The sequence below is a fragment of the Rhinopithecus bieti genome, unplaced genomic scaffold (genome assembly GCF_001698545.2).
Source record: "Rhinopithecus bieti isolate Rb0 unplaced genomic scaffold, ASM169854v2 scaffold_5569, whole genome shotgun sequence".
Taxonomy (NCBI): domain Eukaryota; kingdom Metazoa; phylum Chordata; class Mammalia; order Primates; family Cercopithecidae; genus Rhinopithecus; species Rhinopithecus bieti.
This window is the reverse complement of record NW_016804856.1, coordinates 361,150-378,739: the sequence shown is the minus strand read 5'-3', so window position 1 is coordinate 378,739 and position 17,590 is coordinate 361,150. Positions and strand designations below refer to the sequence as shown.

At 34.1% G+C, this 17,590-nt stretch overlaps 1 protein-coding gene across 1 annotated transcript in view; it reads left to right on the top strand.

Moving 5' to 3' along the window:
* The window catches only part of ADGRB3 (adhesion G protein-coupled receptor B3), a 779,954-nt gene that overhangs the window by 429,912 nt on the left and 332,452 nt on the right, over positions 1–17,590 (top strand). Inside the window, 1 exon segment of the mRNA XM_017870735.1 lies at positions 12,495–12,538. Coding sequence (XP_017726224.1) covers positions 12,495–12,538 — 44 coding nt within the window.

The following is a 17,590-nucleotide window of genomic DNA, read 5'->3' as shown; positions in this document are numbered from 1 at the left end:
AGAGAGAGAGAGAGAGAGAGAGAGAGAGAGAGAGGAGAGAGAAAAAAAGAAAAGAAAGGAAAGAAAGGAAAGAAAGGAAAGAAAGGAAAGAAAGGAAAGAGAAAGAGAGAAAGAGGGAAGGAGGGAAGGAGGGAAGGAGGGAAGTAGAGAGAAAGGAGAGAGAAAGGAAAGAGGAGAAAGGAAAGAGAAAGGAAAGAGAGGAAGAAGGAAGGAAGGAAGGAAGGAAGGAAGGAAGGAAGGAAGGAAGGAAGGAAAGGAGGGAGGGAGGGAGGGAGGGGGGCTAAGTCAAGGATCAGGGAAGGCTTATTATAACTACCTAGGTGCTCCCATTGTCTAAATCAAAGTCTTTCATGTCAGAATGAAAATAACCCATTCTTAAATCTATCCAACTGCAACTGAAATGCTTCAGATTTTGTTCAGTCCTCTATACAAATTTTCAGTGTCTACTTATTGTTTAAATAATCACTTCAAATACTTAAATCATTGGAGGACAGGAGCAAGGAAAGTGATTCGTATGAAAGTCTTCCTTATTGTACTTTCATAGTTCCTGTATTAAAATAAGCCCATCTCATGATTTACATGTACTTATTTTATTCCTTGCAAAGTTTTATGAAGTTGACCTTTCTTTACATTGAAAAAAAAAAAGCAAAAGTGATTAAGTCATTTTCCCAAGAGCATATAGTTAGTGAATGACATAGCTTAATTTATACTCACATTCTTCTGGCTATAAAACTTGTGTATTTTCTACTATTGTGTAGTTTCTGATTTCCTGAAAAAATCAGCCTTAGTTTTATAGGAGAATGATAATCATCTTTCCTATGAATCACTTTTTACTAAGATGCCCCAGGCTTCCTAGATTATTTAATAAAAATTTCAAATCTCTCTGTAATAACTTTCAAAGATTGCGGTTAATATTTAAACTATTAGGTGTTTTACTACTTTTGCCAAAATACTACTTCTATCTAACCTTAAGAACGTGTTTTAGTTCTACAATATCTACCTCCTTAGACCTTAGTATAGCCCTCATCTCTACACTGCATGAAAACTAGGAGACATTTTTAACTTTTGAACATTTGCTTTTGAATAAAGAATTTGTGCATTCAAAATTTTTTATGAAAATATATGTTTTTGTTGTTTATCTACAGTTACAAGCTTTGGGAGAAAGTAGTAAGAGATATTAATTCCCTGTATCAGATTATAGAATTACTGAAAAAGCACCCAGTATCAGAATGTGTACTCTGTTTCTTATGCAGAGAACATTTGTGCAAATGAATCACAAGACTTTCATAAAGATTAAAACATTATTTAGAACTTAAAGAACATGTTAAAGGAAGCTTTTTTGATAAATTAAAAAAGAGTAGTCTCAAAAATAGTGTTGAAATAGTCTCTCTGAGTATAATAAAACTTTTTGAAATGAACGTATTTAAGCTTTGAGTCTGTCTTTTATCTTCTGGAAATGTGTTTTGTCAGCTGATTTACAAAAGATATAAATCATGTACAAAAAATATTTTCTACATATGGAAAACAAAGAACATAGTCAACATATTTTATTAAGCACCAGCTAATACTGGAATGACAATGAAAGTCAGCATGTAAGAATGATGAGATAATTATCCCAAGTCACTTAGAATTAATTGTGTCTTTCAGTATTTTGAGTAAGTGAATTGACCAGGTTCCCACGAGAATACTATCTCCACTCTAGAAAGCCCATATTTAAAATATACGTATACATGTAGACAAATGTGTTACAAAAAGTGGATAGGGAGAGGAGAATAGAAAGAGGAACAATTTACGCTAGAGAAGAAAAAGTCTCTAGGCGCTCTTGTTTAGACTCTCCACCATGCATATGGTGCCTCTCCTCAGAGGCTCCTCCAGTTACTGACCACACAACTGAGCCTCTCTGGGCTGCTCTGAACTCTTATTTAAACTGTCCATCTCACTGTTGTCTGTACAATGCATACAACCCTTCTACTTTACTGTTTTGAATTTCTAAAGCTTATTGTATTTACATTTATTTTATTGCTAAAATTAGATTTTGTGAAATACTTCGGGAAGTATTACTGTTCACTAAGGGAGGGAATATGTGGTTTATGTATTGAATATCATAATATTATTACCAATCTTATAAAAATATATTCTATGTACTGAGATTAGTTTATTTCCATTGAAGAGAAGACAAAAAAAGGTCCATTTTGAAATATAATGTTAGCTGAAATGTGAAGAAAAAATAGATCTTAAATATGCAGACTGAAATTTATTAGAACTATATACAGTTGGCCCTCAGTATCTGCATCTGTGGATTCAACCAACCACAGATGAAAAATATTTGGAAAAAAATTAAAATAACAGTACAACAATAAAATAATACAAAGGTAAAATATAGTATAAAAACTATTTACATAGTATTTACACTGTATTATGGTATTAGGTCTTTTAAGCAATTTAGAGATGATTTCAAGTGTATGAAAGACTGTGGATAGGTTATATGGAAATATATATAAGATTCTTGAGCATCCATGGATTTTGGTATCTGCAAGGGGTTCTGGAACCAACCCCTACGGATAACAAGAGACAACTAATATATATACACACACACACCCCCACCTCCAACCTCCACACATATACACCCACATATATATTAATATATACAGTTATGTATATATGCATATATATACATATGCATGCCCATTTTTGTTGCCTGCAAAATTTTTTAGAAATGATGTATCTGTAATATCAAATCTGTCTACTGTCACCTATTTTCTTATATCAAAAGTATCCATTGTACTTTCAGGAAAGAATAACTTGAAAGTTACATTTTATTAAAATGTCTTGTGAAAAAAGAAAGGACGAATGGGAATTAGTAGTTACAGTGAGTTATAGTGAGTTAACAGGAAAAGCCTGTTAACATTTTCTTTTAAAAATGTGTCTCAGAAAGCTTTTTAACAAATAGCATTTACAACATGTTAAATATAATAAGGCTCTTGGAAACTGATAGGAATAGGTAATAAAATATGGAACCTAGCAATTCCAAATTGTGTTTAGCAAAGCCAATTGCAGCGTTAACCAGATTATGTCATTAATTAGTAAGACACTGTTCTTAGTTCAGTTTTTCAGGCTGATGGCTTCATTGTCATGACCTATAAAGTCAAGGTATGTGATCTTTAGTGCTTAAGCATAACAATTAATGGCTTTTAAGAAATATCAAACTTTTTTCTCCTCCCCCCAAAAAAATTTTTATATCACTTAAGAGTGACATTTATACTCATCAAATTTTTAGATCCTATAATGCATAAGGAAAGATAATCATCTTATTGAAAATAATTCTTGAGGCCCAATGAGTGCAATAGAATAGATCCCTATGTACACAAATACATATACTATTAGGATCACTTGTGTATGACAGGTCTAGGCCTACTGTGACTTTCCAAGGTGAATAACATCTTTATATTTAAAGATGAGTTAGAAGAAAAAGAAGGTAAATGCATTTTAGTTATCTTATGCACTATCAACTTTGCAAGCCTGAAAATGCATACTTTTCCCAAATGAAGTTTTTATGTAGTTCCATTTCAAATGGAAAGATAGAGTGGACCACACTAGCCTTCAGTTTCATCTTGGCTTTAAATTTTTTTTTTCCTCTGGGCATCAACTCCAAATGATGTAGGTAGGGTGCTGCTGCTGTCTTTCAGGGTTGACATAAATAATACATTATGTTTGTAGTTCTCAAATTGATCTAATGAGAATTTGAGCTTGTAGGTTTTGTTTTCTTTGCCATATTTGCATGCATCCTAATAGTATGAAGCTAACAAATTAAAGAAATTTGTTTTTTGTGTATAAAGTAATTTTAAATGAAAATTAACCATGACCCTATGACCTTTGTAAATCATAGTGGAAAACACAGTGACAACTGTAATGAATATGCCTGTCTTCATTATAAACATGAGAAACAATGAAAAGAAATTCCAACATTCATCGCTGGGTATTTTCATGAATATGAAGGTTAATAACCTAAGGATTTAAAAATTACTTGGCAAAACTTTAAAAAGTTCAGTGTGTGCATCCGTAATTTTCACAAACGGTTGTTTGATATGCCTTTACTTTTTGAATTACTTTTTTGCCCTAGCTTTATCCATTTGGAAGTGGTTTCTGATATTTTGTCTGTTTACAGTTCTTGGTAACTTTTTTAGAGAGTCTTGAAATGCTACTAGACAAGTAGATTGAAGGCTCTTCCAACAACTGAAATTGAGATAGAAATTGCTCTCTAGCTACATTTTTTGGTTATAGCCTAAATTTCTTAACTTGAGTAGACATCCTTCTCATGTTTCAAATTTAGTTTATTTATATTTATAATACATAATTGATATTCTTTAAAAACATTTCACTATGATTGTGCTATTGTTGGAGCAGGGGGTCGGCAAACTTTTTTAGTTAAAAGTCTGAGACTAAAGAATTTCAGGCATGAGAGTCTTAATGGCTTCTGTCACATCCACTGAACTATGGTGTGGCTGTATTTCAATAAAAAGTAATTTACAACAGATGGCAGGTCAGATTTGGCTCATGGGCTATTGTTTGTCAACCCCTGTGTGATAAGCAGAATAGTGACTCCTCCAAAAATGTCTACATCCTAATCCCCAGAACCTATGACTGTGTTGTGTTACAAGTCAGAAGGGATGTTTGTGTGAGTGCATGTCAAAAGGCATATGTGTGTTACATATCAAGAGGAACTTCTGTGTGACTGCCCTTGTCTCTGCTATAGCCCTATATAATTATTATTAGGACATATTATTATATTCCTTTTGGATGTAAAAGAAAAAGACATAGGCTATATGTTGTACCTATATAAAATCTAGTTATTTAATTTATTTATTAAAGTTATTGCCACATTAATATAAAATCTAGTTATTTAATTTATTTATTAAAGCTGTTTGCCACATTAATTAATATTAAATACTTGAACATTTTTAACTCTAGAAGACCCATTTGTTTGCTGAGAGGTACACCAGACTTTATGCAGCCATTACTGGAAATGATGTAATCACATGCAGGTAGGGCACTCTGAGACATATACGTGGAGGCAATGATTTTCTTTGAAGGATACACGTGTAAAAATGTCTTCATGATAGTTCTACTTTTTGCTGCTTCCCATATGACAAGTGGAAAGTAGTCCTCTGGAAATAATGCAGGTTAGTGATATATCTCAGAAATTAGAGAAGCAAGCTGTTATCCTATCTATAAAAATAGTGTCATCTGGTTAATGTAGGCTACTAACTATATAGCAGAAGTGATATTAAATATGTGTCCTCTCCTTGGATTCCAATCAAATAGCTGCCAACTTTCTGTGAATAGCTATGTAACATGGATGGGACTCGTTCTGATAAAAATAGTATTCTGCATTTCTCACTTCAGTGGCCTTCATGTAATTCTGCTTTAGCTAAAGCCATCTTTTTTTCATTCCATCTTAGTTTATCTGGTTTTCAATGTGATGACAATCCTCATAAAATTCATCCAAATTATCTACATTTCCAACTTCCTAACAAGTAAGAGTATAGTATTGTATTCTAAATGTGTCTTTTTAGGCTTTAGGTACACAACAGCTATCCCTTAAAAAGTGAACATAAGACCCAGATTTAGCTCCTTCTAAGTATCATTTAAAATACTAAAATATGAAACAGTACTTATCATAACTTTGAGAAAATATTAGAGAAGAACATCCAGGAGATTACTTCCTGTTGAGTTTTATATTGTATTTTTTCACTGCTGCATCTCCTTGTGTGGTGTTTTACTCTTTAAGGCCCTATAGAACTGTTCATATGTTAAAAGACATGACCCTGAAATAGGTCCCTCTCACTGATCAACTATTAGTGACCTGTGATAGATTTGACTGTGGAAAAATTTACATCTACTAATGTCTTGCTTCCCTTAGCAATTCCTGAGATTTTTTGAATGTGTCCTTCTAAAATATCATTAAAATTATGGGGAGGCCAAGGCGGGTGGATCATGAAGTCAGGAGTTCAAGACCAGCCTGGCCAAGATGGTGAAACCCCATCTCTACTAAAAATACAAAAAGAAAAAACAATAGCCAGGCTCAGTGGCAGGCGCCTGTAATCCCAGCTATTCAGAAGGCTGAAGCAGGAGAATGGCTTGAACTCGGAAGACAGAGGTTGCAGTAAGCCAAGATCACGCCACTGCACTCCAGCCTGGGCTACAGAGTGAGACTCTCTCTCTCAAAATAAATAAATAAATAAATAAATAAATAAATAAATAAATAAATTGCACAAGATATGAATTAGTCTTTTGCAGATCCAGTTATGCAAACTGGAAATATTCTTGAGGAATCTCCAAAATCTATTTGGGTAGTTATATACAATAATAACAATTAATCTTTAGTGGAGAAAGAGAGGATAAACTTAGCAAAATCCAGGTCATTTTAAAGTAATGCCTTGCCATCTAAGATTTAGGAAATTAAAGACAGACAATACAGTGTCAATTGAAGAGTCTTTCTCCACTTCACTCAAGAGACCAATGTCCAACTCACTGAACAATGTGACAGAAAAATTCATTCTGTAACATCTAACTCAGAGCACTGGAAATGTCAAATAGTTACGATGAAGTCACTGCCCTTCATCCTGCCCTTAGCTGCTTTGCCTATTTACTTGCTTTGCCTCCACAGAAAAGAGATTATTTTTGTTTCAAGGAGGCTGTGAAGGTGCAAAAAAGTTCTGAAGTTTCAAGATTAGTAGTTTATTATGGCATATGACCACCAAGCATTCAAACATCTGAGTAAAAATAGAGTAACCACGTTATTTCTTTTTTTAAGCAATTGTATTTGTAATTTACAAATAATAATTGTATTGATCTGTGGGGTACAATGAGAGGTTTTCATATATGTTTACAATATAGGATGCTTAAATCAGGGTAATGAACAAATCCATCACCTCACAAGATTTCAGTAGACGGGAGGAACACACTTTAATGATCTATTGCACAGAACGGTGACTATGATAAATAGTAATGCACTGTATTATTTCAAAATTACTGAGTAGGTTTAAATGTTTTCAGCACGTTATTTCTGCCATGTGTATCATGAGCAATGATTCTCTAAATTTGGTGTGAAAAAAATTACGGAGAGGCAAGATTGTCATTATTAAAATGGAGATTTCTACGTTTAGCCTCAACCTTAACATTCCTATTGCTAATGAATCCACATTTTTAGTATTCATCCCAGTTTATTCTGAAGTAGGTCCAGAGAAAACACTTTGAAAGCATCATTAAGATAGCAAGAGTGTGATTAAAGTAGCATATGCATTGAATGTATTTAAAATTTAAAACACCAAGGAAAATTTATAGAAACTTGATCCTTTGTATTGTGATATTATTATCTTTTCTGCAACCAACTTGTTTCAGATCTCTTCTCAAAGATAATCTTACTGATGAAGCTTTCTTAATAAACAAAAGTACTATCCACTCTATTTCCCTAGTCGTACCTAGTCATACCTCTCTCTCTCTGCCCTTCACTATGGTGAAATACATGAGGCAGGGACTTAGTTTTGCTCATCCTTGTATCACAGTGCCTTGAATGGTTCTTGGAATGTAACAGGTGTTTAGTAAATGAATTCAGAATGGTTGCAGAATGGTTAGACTTGTTGTGATCATCTGCCTGCTATCTCTTCTGACTTCTGCACTTTGTGAGGGTAATATAACATAGTTGAGTATTTCCTTAAAAAGACTTAGAAGAGAGTTTTGAAAGAATAAAATGAATTTCTGGAATCATTGAGAGTGAGGGCTAGAAAAGATGTCCAGATCATCTATTTTATAAATAAGAAAAAAAAAGTCATGCACTCCAACAAAAGGGAGAACCACCCATTGAAATACATTGGCAAAGCTAGTGATATATTCTACTATTAAGTAAATATATTTATTTGGTTGATATTGGAACAGAGGAGAGAAGTAAAAGAAAATAGTGAAGGCACTCGAGAGTGGTGTGTAGAACATCTACAGCAATTAGAAATTTGGGCAGTGGTGCATTTTTTAAATGCTTAAAAGTGAGTAAGTAGAAACATGTAGAATTCAGCTATGCTGTTTTGAATGGAACCAAGAGTGGCAGTTTTTGTTTGTTTGTTTTGACAAAAATATGTTTGTCAAGAATAGTATTTCCTTTTCAAAAGTGTCCAAATATGTGCAGTATTACCATTTGGTAGATCAATAAATACTATTTATTGATAGTTTGGTAAATTAATCTTCTTTAACCCATCTGTCTTGTTTACCTGAGAATTTTTGTTTTCTTAGTTTACTGCATTTGTTAAATCTACTTCTACAGATTAGTACTTAGCTTCTCTCTTTTCCTCTCACCCTGCCATTACATTTTTTTTATATTGGACTATTTCCCGTTATTGATTTTCTGTGAATTCCTCATAACAGATCTTGTAACAGAGTCCCTTTGAGGAAAGTAAATGAAAATTATAACAAATATTTTACAGGTACTTACTCAGCAAAACCTTGTAGCCAGCTTTCTTTTCTTTAATATTTAGAATCCATTCATCATTGGTTACTTTTTTTTCCATCTCACATTCTTATTGTTTAAGTGACTAGTGTTTTCAGGTACTAAGTTTTTTCTCATTTGTTTGTTCTGCTTATTTTTCTAAACTTCAAATGTTCCAACTATTGACCTTAGCTCACAGTCTCACATATTGGTGACCATACTAGAATAAATGTTTATGGTGTGTATCCCAGAATGTGTAGTGAAACCTAAGATTGAATGATGCATTTTGGAACCTATAATAATGCTCACATGTATGGTGTTTAAATTTCCATAAGCACAAAAAGAAAGAGAAGCATGCAGCAGGATCTAAGAAGTAAGAGGTGAAGAACATGGAGAATAAAACTGAATGTTGACAAAGTCATGGAAAAAGATTAGAAGAAGCATTTCTCATTTTGAAACCTTTTTTGAAGAATAAATCAGTTTCTTTAGGGTGATAAAAAGGAAAGAAGTATCCAAACAATTAAGTTTACGTGTTGTTTCTTTTCTATTTTGTTGTTGTTGTTGTTGTTGTGGCCCTACTGTGAACAATCATTGTGAAATATTAAGCCTATAGTCAGTATCTTAGTTTATATAAAGATTTATCCTACATTATACATCATTAAAATCAGCCAATTAGATTTAATGGATCTGTTATCGCAAGTTCCTCAAGCTGCACTTGGTTTCTGTATCCTTGAAATGCATACTCCCATACTCTTCACTGTGATGTTACAAGGATAATTTTTTTTCTATAAGGTTATCTGAGCTCCTTTGAATAAAGCCCTAGGTAAATATAGCATAACTTTATGACAGCATTTTGGCTGTGCTGTGGATTTATCAGAAAGTCACAAGCTATATGAAAAATTCAGGTAAGACTAGACAGGATCTTATAAGATAGAGAAGAAACCAATTTAATACACCATTCCCTTCCTTCCTTAGAACATCTAGATCTATGCCTGCTGTAGGAACCAGATAATAACCCATTTCGTCTATGAAACTTGTGCTGACTAGCATAGACCATGACGCTCCATTCCCTCATTTGTCCTTTACTCAGTAAACTATGGCTAGTGATATTTATGTAAACATTTTGCTTGGATTGCTATAGGAACATTCCATGTGTATGTTTCTCATCAACTTCTATAGGACTATGACCTTTTTTCAGGAAAGACAGTGTTATTATACTTTAGGAGCATAGTGTAGGGAGATATGAGCATTTCAAAATAAGATTCCACCCCGTCAAAGGGCAGAAGCTGCAGGGAGGTAAGAAGTACCCAGCAGGAGAGGCCCCAACAGGTGTGACTACCAATAGGGCTCAGCAAGGGAGTCTCCTGAGAATCCACGCAAGTGCTGGCGATGTTGTGGGACTTTTTCCTTAGTTAAGCTAAGAGCCGGATTATTATTACATGGTCACAAGAGATTAGGCTTCCAGACACTTTGAAGGGTGAGAAAAAAAATGGAATTTATTGGGAAAAGAGGGGATAAAAATGAAACAGGGACCCTCCGCAAAGCCAGAGTCCTGCTAGCTGGCTTCCTGCCTGGCTGATTGAATTCCAATTTCCACCCCAGGAGAGGAGAGGCCAGGCTCCTCCCCTGCAAATGGTGTGAACCTCCCAAGGCTCACCCAACTGCACATTCCTCACAGTGCTCAGGCCTTGGGGGTTCTGTCAGGGAGCCCTTCCCACCTGGCTGTCTCAGTGAGAAGAGTCAACATAAATCATCAAATAGGGCCAGATTGCTCAGAACTGGCTTTGGACCTTAGCAGGCAGGTGAAAACCTTTTGCCTCCTTTACCTCCCCTCCCTCACCCCTCTACTACCCTGGCCACTGGCAGAGTCATGCCCCACCTCTGCCCAGGCCTTCATCTGGAGAAGGGAAGATGATCTGACATTCAATAAGGTTCTGTGTTTTGATTATTGTTTGTAACAGATCATTTTCAATTGCTAATGACATGATGATCGTGATTTAATGTGACAACCAAAACCTATTATTTAAGAGTGACTCAAAACTTTGGAAGTTTTTTGTTTGTTTGTTTGTTTGTTTCAAATTATGACTAAATTTCCATCCAGAAGCAAGAAAAAGATCATTTTTTACTAAATAAATTTTAAAGGAAGAATGGGAAACAAAACCAAATGCATTTTCTGATTGCTTAAAAAAAATATCCAAGATACCTTGGACATGTGGTCTTTCAGGGAATTTTTAGAATAACTGGGATGCTGCAATATTATAGTCATGTACCAATTAAAATGAATAATATGTAAGGTTTGAGTTAATTTCATGTGTTTTAGAACAGCGATCTTACTATTTATTTCTAGCAAAAGTTTTGAATGGACCCATCAAACAGCATTTAGAAAGGCACATCTCCAAAAGAACTTCTCTGGACTTTCAAAGATGTTTCTTTCCCAGATACACTCCAGTGATTAACTATTTGTAGACAACACTGAAGCCTGAGGGCTGGGTCATAGCTTACTGTCTATGAGGGACTGTTTCCACCTGTGGAAGGAAGGCAGTGGCCTGTTTCAGGACTGTATGTTTTGTTGTTGTTGTTGTTGTTTTTGAGACGCAGCCTCGCTCTGTCACCCAGGCTGGAGTGCAGTGACGTCATCTCAGCTCACTGCAAGCTCCGCCTCCCGGGTTCACGTCTTCGCCTGCCTCAGCCTCCTGAGTAGCTGGGATTATAGGCGCCCGCCACTACGCCCGGCTAGTTTTTTGTATTTTTGGTAGAGACGGGGTTTCACCGTGTTAGCCAGGATGGTCTCCATCTCCTGACCTCTTGATCCGCCCGCCGTGGTCTCCCATAGTGCTGGGATTACAGGCGTGAGCCACCGTGCCCGGCCTCAGGACTCTTTTAACTGCCTTGGTCTGTTAATTATTATTATCAATAACTAAGTTGGATGAAGACATAGATAATCATGTTTGGTTTTTTAATCCTGTAATGACACAAAGCTTAAAAATAATACTGGATGTGTGGGATGCCAAAATCAGGATTTTAAAAGCTCAGCAGAGATTGCCATGTATGAGTAATACTTATCTAGCTCAGGAAGAGTCTACCCAAATATCTAATACAATCTTAGTTTGCATTATTAGGAAGATGGCACCTGATTTGGAGAGGCAGTGGTAGTGCTTTGCTGTGCACAGGTCAGACACAAGTGAGTGATTTGCCTAAATACACTTTAAAAGTGTATGCTCCAGGAAATTAGTCATGTTGAGGATGAGAGGACTTCAAACCAGCAGTGTATGTTTAATGGATAAGAGAAGATTTTTCAGGCATATGACAGAATCTGTAGATACATGTATCTAAATATATTAGAACTCTTCAAAACAGAAGTACATTGAATAATACAGTGTGAAAAACCCATGGTGTTATCTTGAAGGTCACGGCAGGTACTCAATTCACAATTATTGAAATAAATTTAAAATCTAGCATTTTCACTTAAAATTTCATTAGACATTATCCTATATAAATATAATATGCTAATTAAGTTGATATTGCAAGTCAACAAACTCAAGAAATGGACACCTCTTGTCTCTAGGAAACATCAACTAGAGGCTGACGAGGAGGTAGTGGTGATGATTATACATGTGCATACTATAGGATATTTCACTGTGATTTCAATATTGTGAATACTATGATCTTAAAGAAAGTAATCTAGCAACTAATGTTTTAGAGACATAAGTATAAAATCAAAATCATCAAAATATAGACTTATGGTATATGAAAGCTTCACTTTTAATTTCCAGGAAAACTAAATAGAAGTTAGAGTGTTTGGAATAAAGATATTGTTTTCATAGAACTTTATAAAATGGGTCACTAAATCTATGAGAAAGGAAATGCAAATTTCTTATAAATAATTGAAAATAAATCATTAAAGTATCTCTTACCACAAGATAAGAAATCTTCCATTCTGTTTCTATTTCACGTAATCCTTCAATCTTTTTATAATATGTACTCAAGATACATGCATTCTTTCTTTGCTTTTTTTTAGGGTACTTTGAATCCTTATTGTGTATTGTGGGATGACGCCAAAACGTAAGTGACAGATGTTTTCCTACATTACTTTGGGCTAAATATTCAAAGTCCATTAAGTTATTTCAACTACCTGCTAGTTAACAGGAATATAAGTCAGTGGGATGTTGCATTCAGAGAAATAAAAAACATTCTCTTTCTGAATCTTCGGTACAGCATGATGAATGTGTTTGTGTGTAATGATGCCATCAGATTGCATCTCAAGATAGGATTGCATTACCTAATGTGTAAGGCACATTGCAATGTGAATTCCATGAGGAATTTTTAAAAGCTCTGATATTTTAGAATTTATAGAGGCTTGAATGCCATCTTTACATCTTGCCCTAGTAATTCAGCTTAGCATTGCAGAATAAAATAGCAAGCTCTATGGTCATTTAGCCAATGTATTACTCACATGACCTTGAATCTATTATCAGAGTAATGCAATATTTATATGGTCCTTCCAAATTGTTTTGTCATAAAAACATTGAGTGACATTTAATTTTTTATTTGTATATTTTTGAATTCAGGCAGAAAAAATAATTGCACTAAATAAGTGTAATTCTTCCATTTTTTTGTTGTTGTTGTTGTTTGTAGAAGTAATCGCAATATAGCTCATCAAAATCACTTTTATTTTATTGATAATCCTATGAGATTTTGATGTCTCAAAGAGCAGAAAAATCTGTAGTTAAGTCTTAGTTAGACTCCTATACTTTAAATACTTAGGTAGGTTACAACTTTTATTTTTTGGTTTGGTTTGATTTTGCATGAGGGGAGATAAATATCAATCAATCCCAAAAGCTAATACCACTCTATATATGCTGTCAGATGAAGCACCATATTGTTGGACTCTATGTATTCTAAGAATGTTCCTGGTGTTCTTCACCCCGATATGATCTACATCTGAGGTTTTGTGATGCTACTTGTTTCTCACCAGAGAGTCTAGAAGAGGAACATTCTTAGAATCTCTAGGAAAAGATCGAACTCTCAGACAATTTTCTCAGTCCTAGGATGCTGACATAGTCTAAATTACAATTAATATTAAACACCCTTTTTGCTATAGGTTCTGATACTCTGGGTATCCTCTACTTCTCGTCCAGCACAATAGTTAAGTACAGAGAATTCCAAATTGCCCTGGTGATAACATGAGCTGGATAGCCTTACTGATGTCATTATTATTTTTTTTCTTTTTGGAACTTTACAGACAAATCCATGATAGTAAAATTTTTGCAAGCTTTCTCTCTCTACCATTAGCCAGAGAAGAATTTGGTGGTATAATCTAAGGTGTACTTAGTGTGTTACATAGCCAAGGGAAGAATAAAATGCTATAAAAATCTAGTTGAATATTTTCTGCCCAAGAAACATGTGCTATCTTTTTTATTAGTTAATTTTTTTTATTATAATTTAAGTTCTAGGGTACATGTGCACAACGTGCAGGTTTGTTACATATGTATACATGTGCCACTCCTGATTTTAGTTTCCATGTCTCTGTGAATAAGAAGCAACTTTGATGTAGTTTTATTATTATTTTTTTTACTGGGTAAAATCTGTTTCTTTGTTGATCTAAACAGGGGAAAGTGTTAGTTATTCCAAAAGTCCCTTAAGACTATTAAAGGGACACTACAAGAGATAGTCCCTTATTTTGTGCCTCCTGTTGGCTACTTTTCATAGACAGTATAAGGTGTTAAGTTGAATCTATAAAACGATTGGTTTCTGAGGTCAGCATTCACCTGAGGAATCAATCACACCTCCCTAACATCTGCCAATAAGATGACTGTTAGCCATCACGAAGAATGTCTCAGCTTTACAAAATTCAACTTCTAAATTGTCCTTGAAGAAAACTACCCAGGGAGAGGAAATGTGTTTAGTTGTCTTTCAAAGAAGATAATCTCAAGGGATCGGTGTAGTTCATGTTTTCTTGATGTATCCGAAAAGTGATCAAAAACCTTCCCATTGTGACAGAACTCCTTTCCCATCACAGTTTTCGCTAGATTGTTTCATTATTAAAAGTGTTTTTCTGGGTGAGCTTTAAACAATGAAGGCTGAGACAACTTTGTTTCCTTTCTTCATATTTGTTCTTCTATTTTGACTATATTTATATATACACAATAGTTTTATTGATGTAATGATATTGAATTTGAGTATAGGTCCTGTAAATATAGTTAGTAGTGAAGAGAAAGTGCTACTTCTTTTTTACAGAAAAGGGCTGACTTAAATATTTTCAAGATTGCAGTAATAAAGTTCAAATTAGAAGTTGTGCTTTAATTTTGGTTTATCAAGTTGCTGTTATTTTAATTTTAAAATTGATTTTTATTTCAAAAGTAATGCACGAGTATTTTTTACTTGTAAAACTTTAAAGTGGAACTGTTAATGTAAAGAGCCCCACTGATCATCACCATCTTGGGCCTCCACATCCACCCAGATCTCTAAGATCATTCCTATTTACATTTTGTTGTTCCTAATTTCATACATCCATTTATATATTGACATATGTATTCATAGACATTCACACTATTTTTAAATAAATGTTTTCATATTGTATGAACACTTGACAATCCCAATTCGAAATTCAACAAATATCTTGGAAAATTTATTTTACACTACCTATATTTCATTCCTTGTATCTGCTGCATTGTATAGGTATATCAAAGTTGATTTACTGTTCTCTATGTCAATGACTACTGGCATGATTTATCATTAATTTTAGTCTATAAACTGTGCTTCTGTGTATCTCATTGTACATCTCTCCCTGAGGATATCTCTGCCCACCTAATCCAAAATGTTGCCCTGTCGTTCTCTTTATATCACCCCATTTTATACTTTCACAGCACGCATTCCTTTTTCTTATTTTTGTTTGGTTACCACCTGTCTTCCTCAATAGAAAATAAGCACCATAAAAGAAATACTTTGTCTTTCTTATTCATCACTACACTGTTGGTACCTACTATACCTGCATGTAGAATACATTCGATAAATATTTATTGGCTACTTTGATAAAAGAATGAATGTTTGCATGTTTCCTAAGTACATTTTCTATCTAAGAATTATTCCCATCTCTATTTGATTTTATCAGTTGATAAATATTTCTAGTAATTATTAGACCTAACATTGGAAGTTTGATGGAAGAATGTTTCAGCTTGTTACAGTAGTAAGATCCATTATAAACAATTAATTTTATTTCCAAGGGTAATCTATTACCCAGATTATCTCAGACAAAGGTGTTTTATTTTACTATCATTAGACAAAGCATCTTTAGACAATTTAGAAACATACATTTGTTTTGTTTTGGCTCACTAATTAACAAGATATTGAAAATGCTTCATTGTATGTGACGCATGAAATAAATTCAAAGTAATTTTCTCACTTCAGACATAGACTTATTTTAAATAGGAGAATATTTTTTATTCAATAGATGCAGAAAAGACCTTCGATAATTTCAACACCGCTTCATGCAAAAAACTCTCAATAAACTAAGTATTGATGGAACATATCTCAAAATAATAAGAGCTATTTATGGCAAACCTACAGCCAATATCATACTATATGGGCGAAAGCTAGAAGCATTCCCTTTGAAAACCGGCACAAGACAAGGATGCCCTCTCTCACCACTCCTATTCAACATAGTATTGGAAGTTCTGGAAAGGGCAATCAGGCAAGAGAAAGAAAGAAAGAGTATGTGACTAGGAAGAGAGCTAGTTAAATGTTCTTTTAGCTAGTTAAATGTAACTTTGTAAGTGCCTTACAAAGTTATCATTTGAGTGATTGATAATTTGCACATTCTTTGAGCTACTCTAAATTTGGATTTTGAGTATTAGATCATGCGTGGTGACTACATTTCCTGGAAAACCTATACTCCCTCCCTTAAATTAGCCTGTGGTCTTTCTCTATGGATCTTGTAACTAATCCATCTAATAATGTCCAGTCTGTGAAGGACTACGTGTTTTCAGAATGTTTCATCAATCCATTTGTAATTTACTTACCTATCTTGTCGTTGAAAACAAAAGTTTCTAAGGACCAGACTTCCCCATTTTTTCTTCATTTCAAATTGATTTATTGGAGTTAGGAGTAGCAACAGTCACATCTTGACTGAGACTGCCACTGGCTTGTTTTCTCTCAAAGCTAAATAATTGAACAATTTCTCTCCTTTGCTTCCATTATCCTTATTTATTCATAAGCAGAATATCTTTCTCTCCCTTCGTCATTCATCCCGGGAGTCAAAATTTTGTTTACCTCACAGTATAAATCCTAGCAAACATAAAACTAACACTTCAACCTCATCTTCTTATTTCAGGGAAGTTGACATCATTTTCTTTGCTCTGTGGATGATTGATATATCTATACATTAGGAAGACACAATATTATATACCTTAAGAAAAATATGTTCCTCTTAGAAATTTTAAATACTTATACAAAGTGTTACTATTATTGGATAGCCAACCTTTCCCTGCAGGGAATAACCAAATGATAAAGCTCTTTTATACGGCTCTGTTCAAACTGGGATAGAGTTGGACCAAACTAAGATGAACAGAAAATAATTTTCTTACAAGTATGATACAGGAACAAAAAGAACAAGGAAGAGGTCTTATTGGAGACTTCATTTAAGCATTTAAGAAATAAACCAAGAATAATAACCGTGTAAAACAGCAATACCATGGTCTCATTGTTTGAAAAGAAATGTGGAAACATCCTCTACAGACTCATAATTACCTAACTGAAGCCTTTTTGTGAGCAGCAATGAAAAAAAAAAGTCTGTAAATTAAAAATATTTAACAATGTATAGCCATCATTCCAGTAGAAAACTATTTCTAGAATTTCCTGGTGATTCAATTAACCGTAGATAGGATTTGAAAACTATTTAACTTCAAGAAATTATGTTACCTTTGTAGCAAAGATTGGTCTGTTTACTACATGTTAACATGTAACTATTTACATTATCGCAGTCAATACTTTAGAAAGAAATCACAATTGTGTGACAAACGTATGATGTTCAGTCTTCTAAATTAACATTGTTATGTGCAGCCTCTATGTCCAATATATGTTCTCGGTGCCAGCATGTTCCATTTTACTGGATAGTTC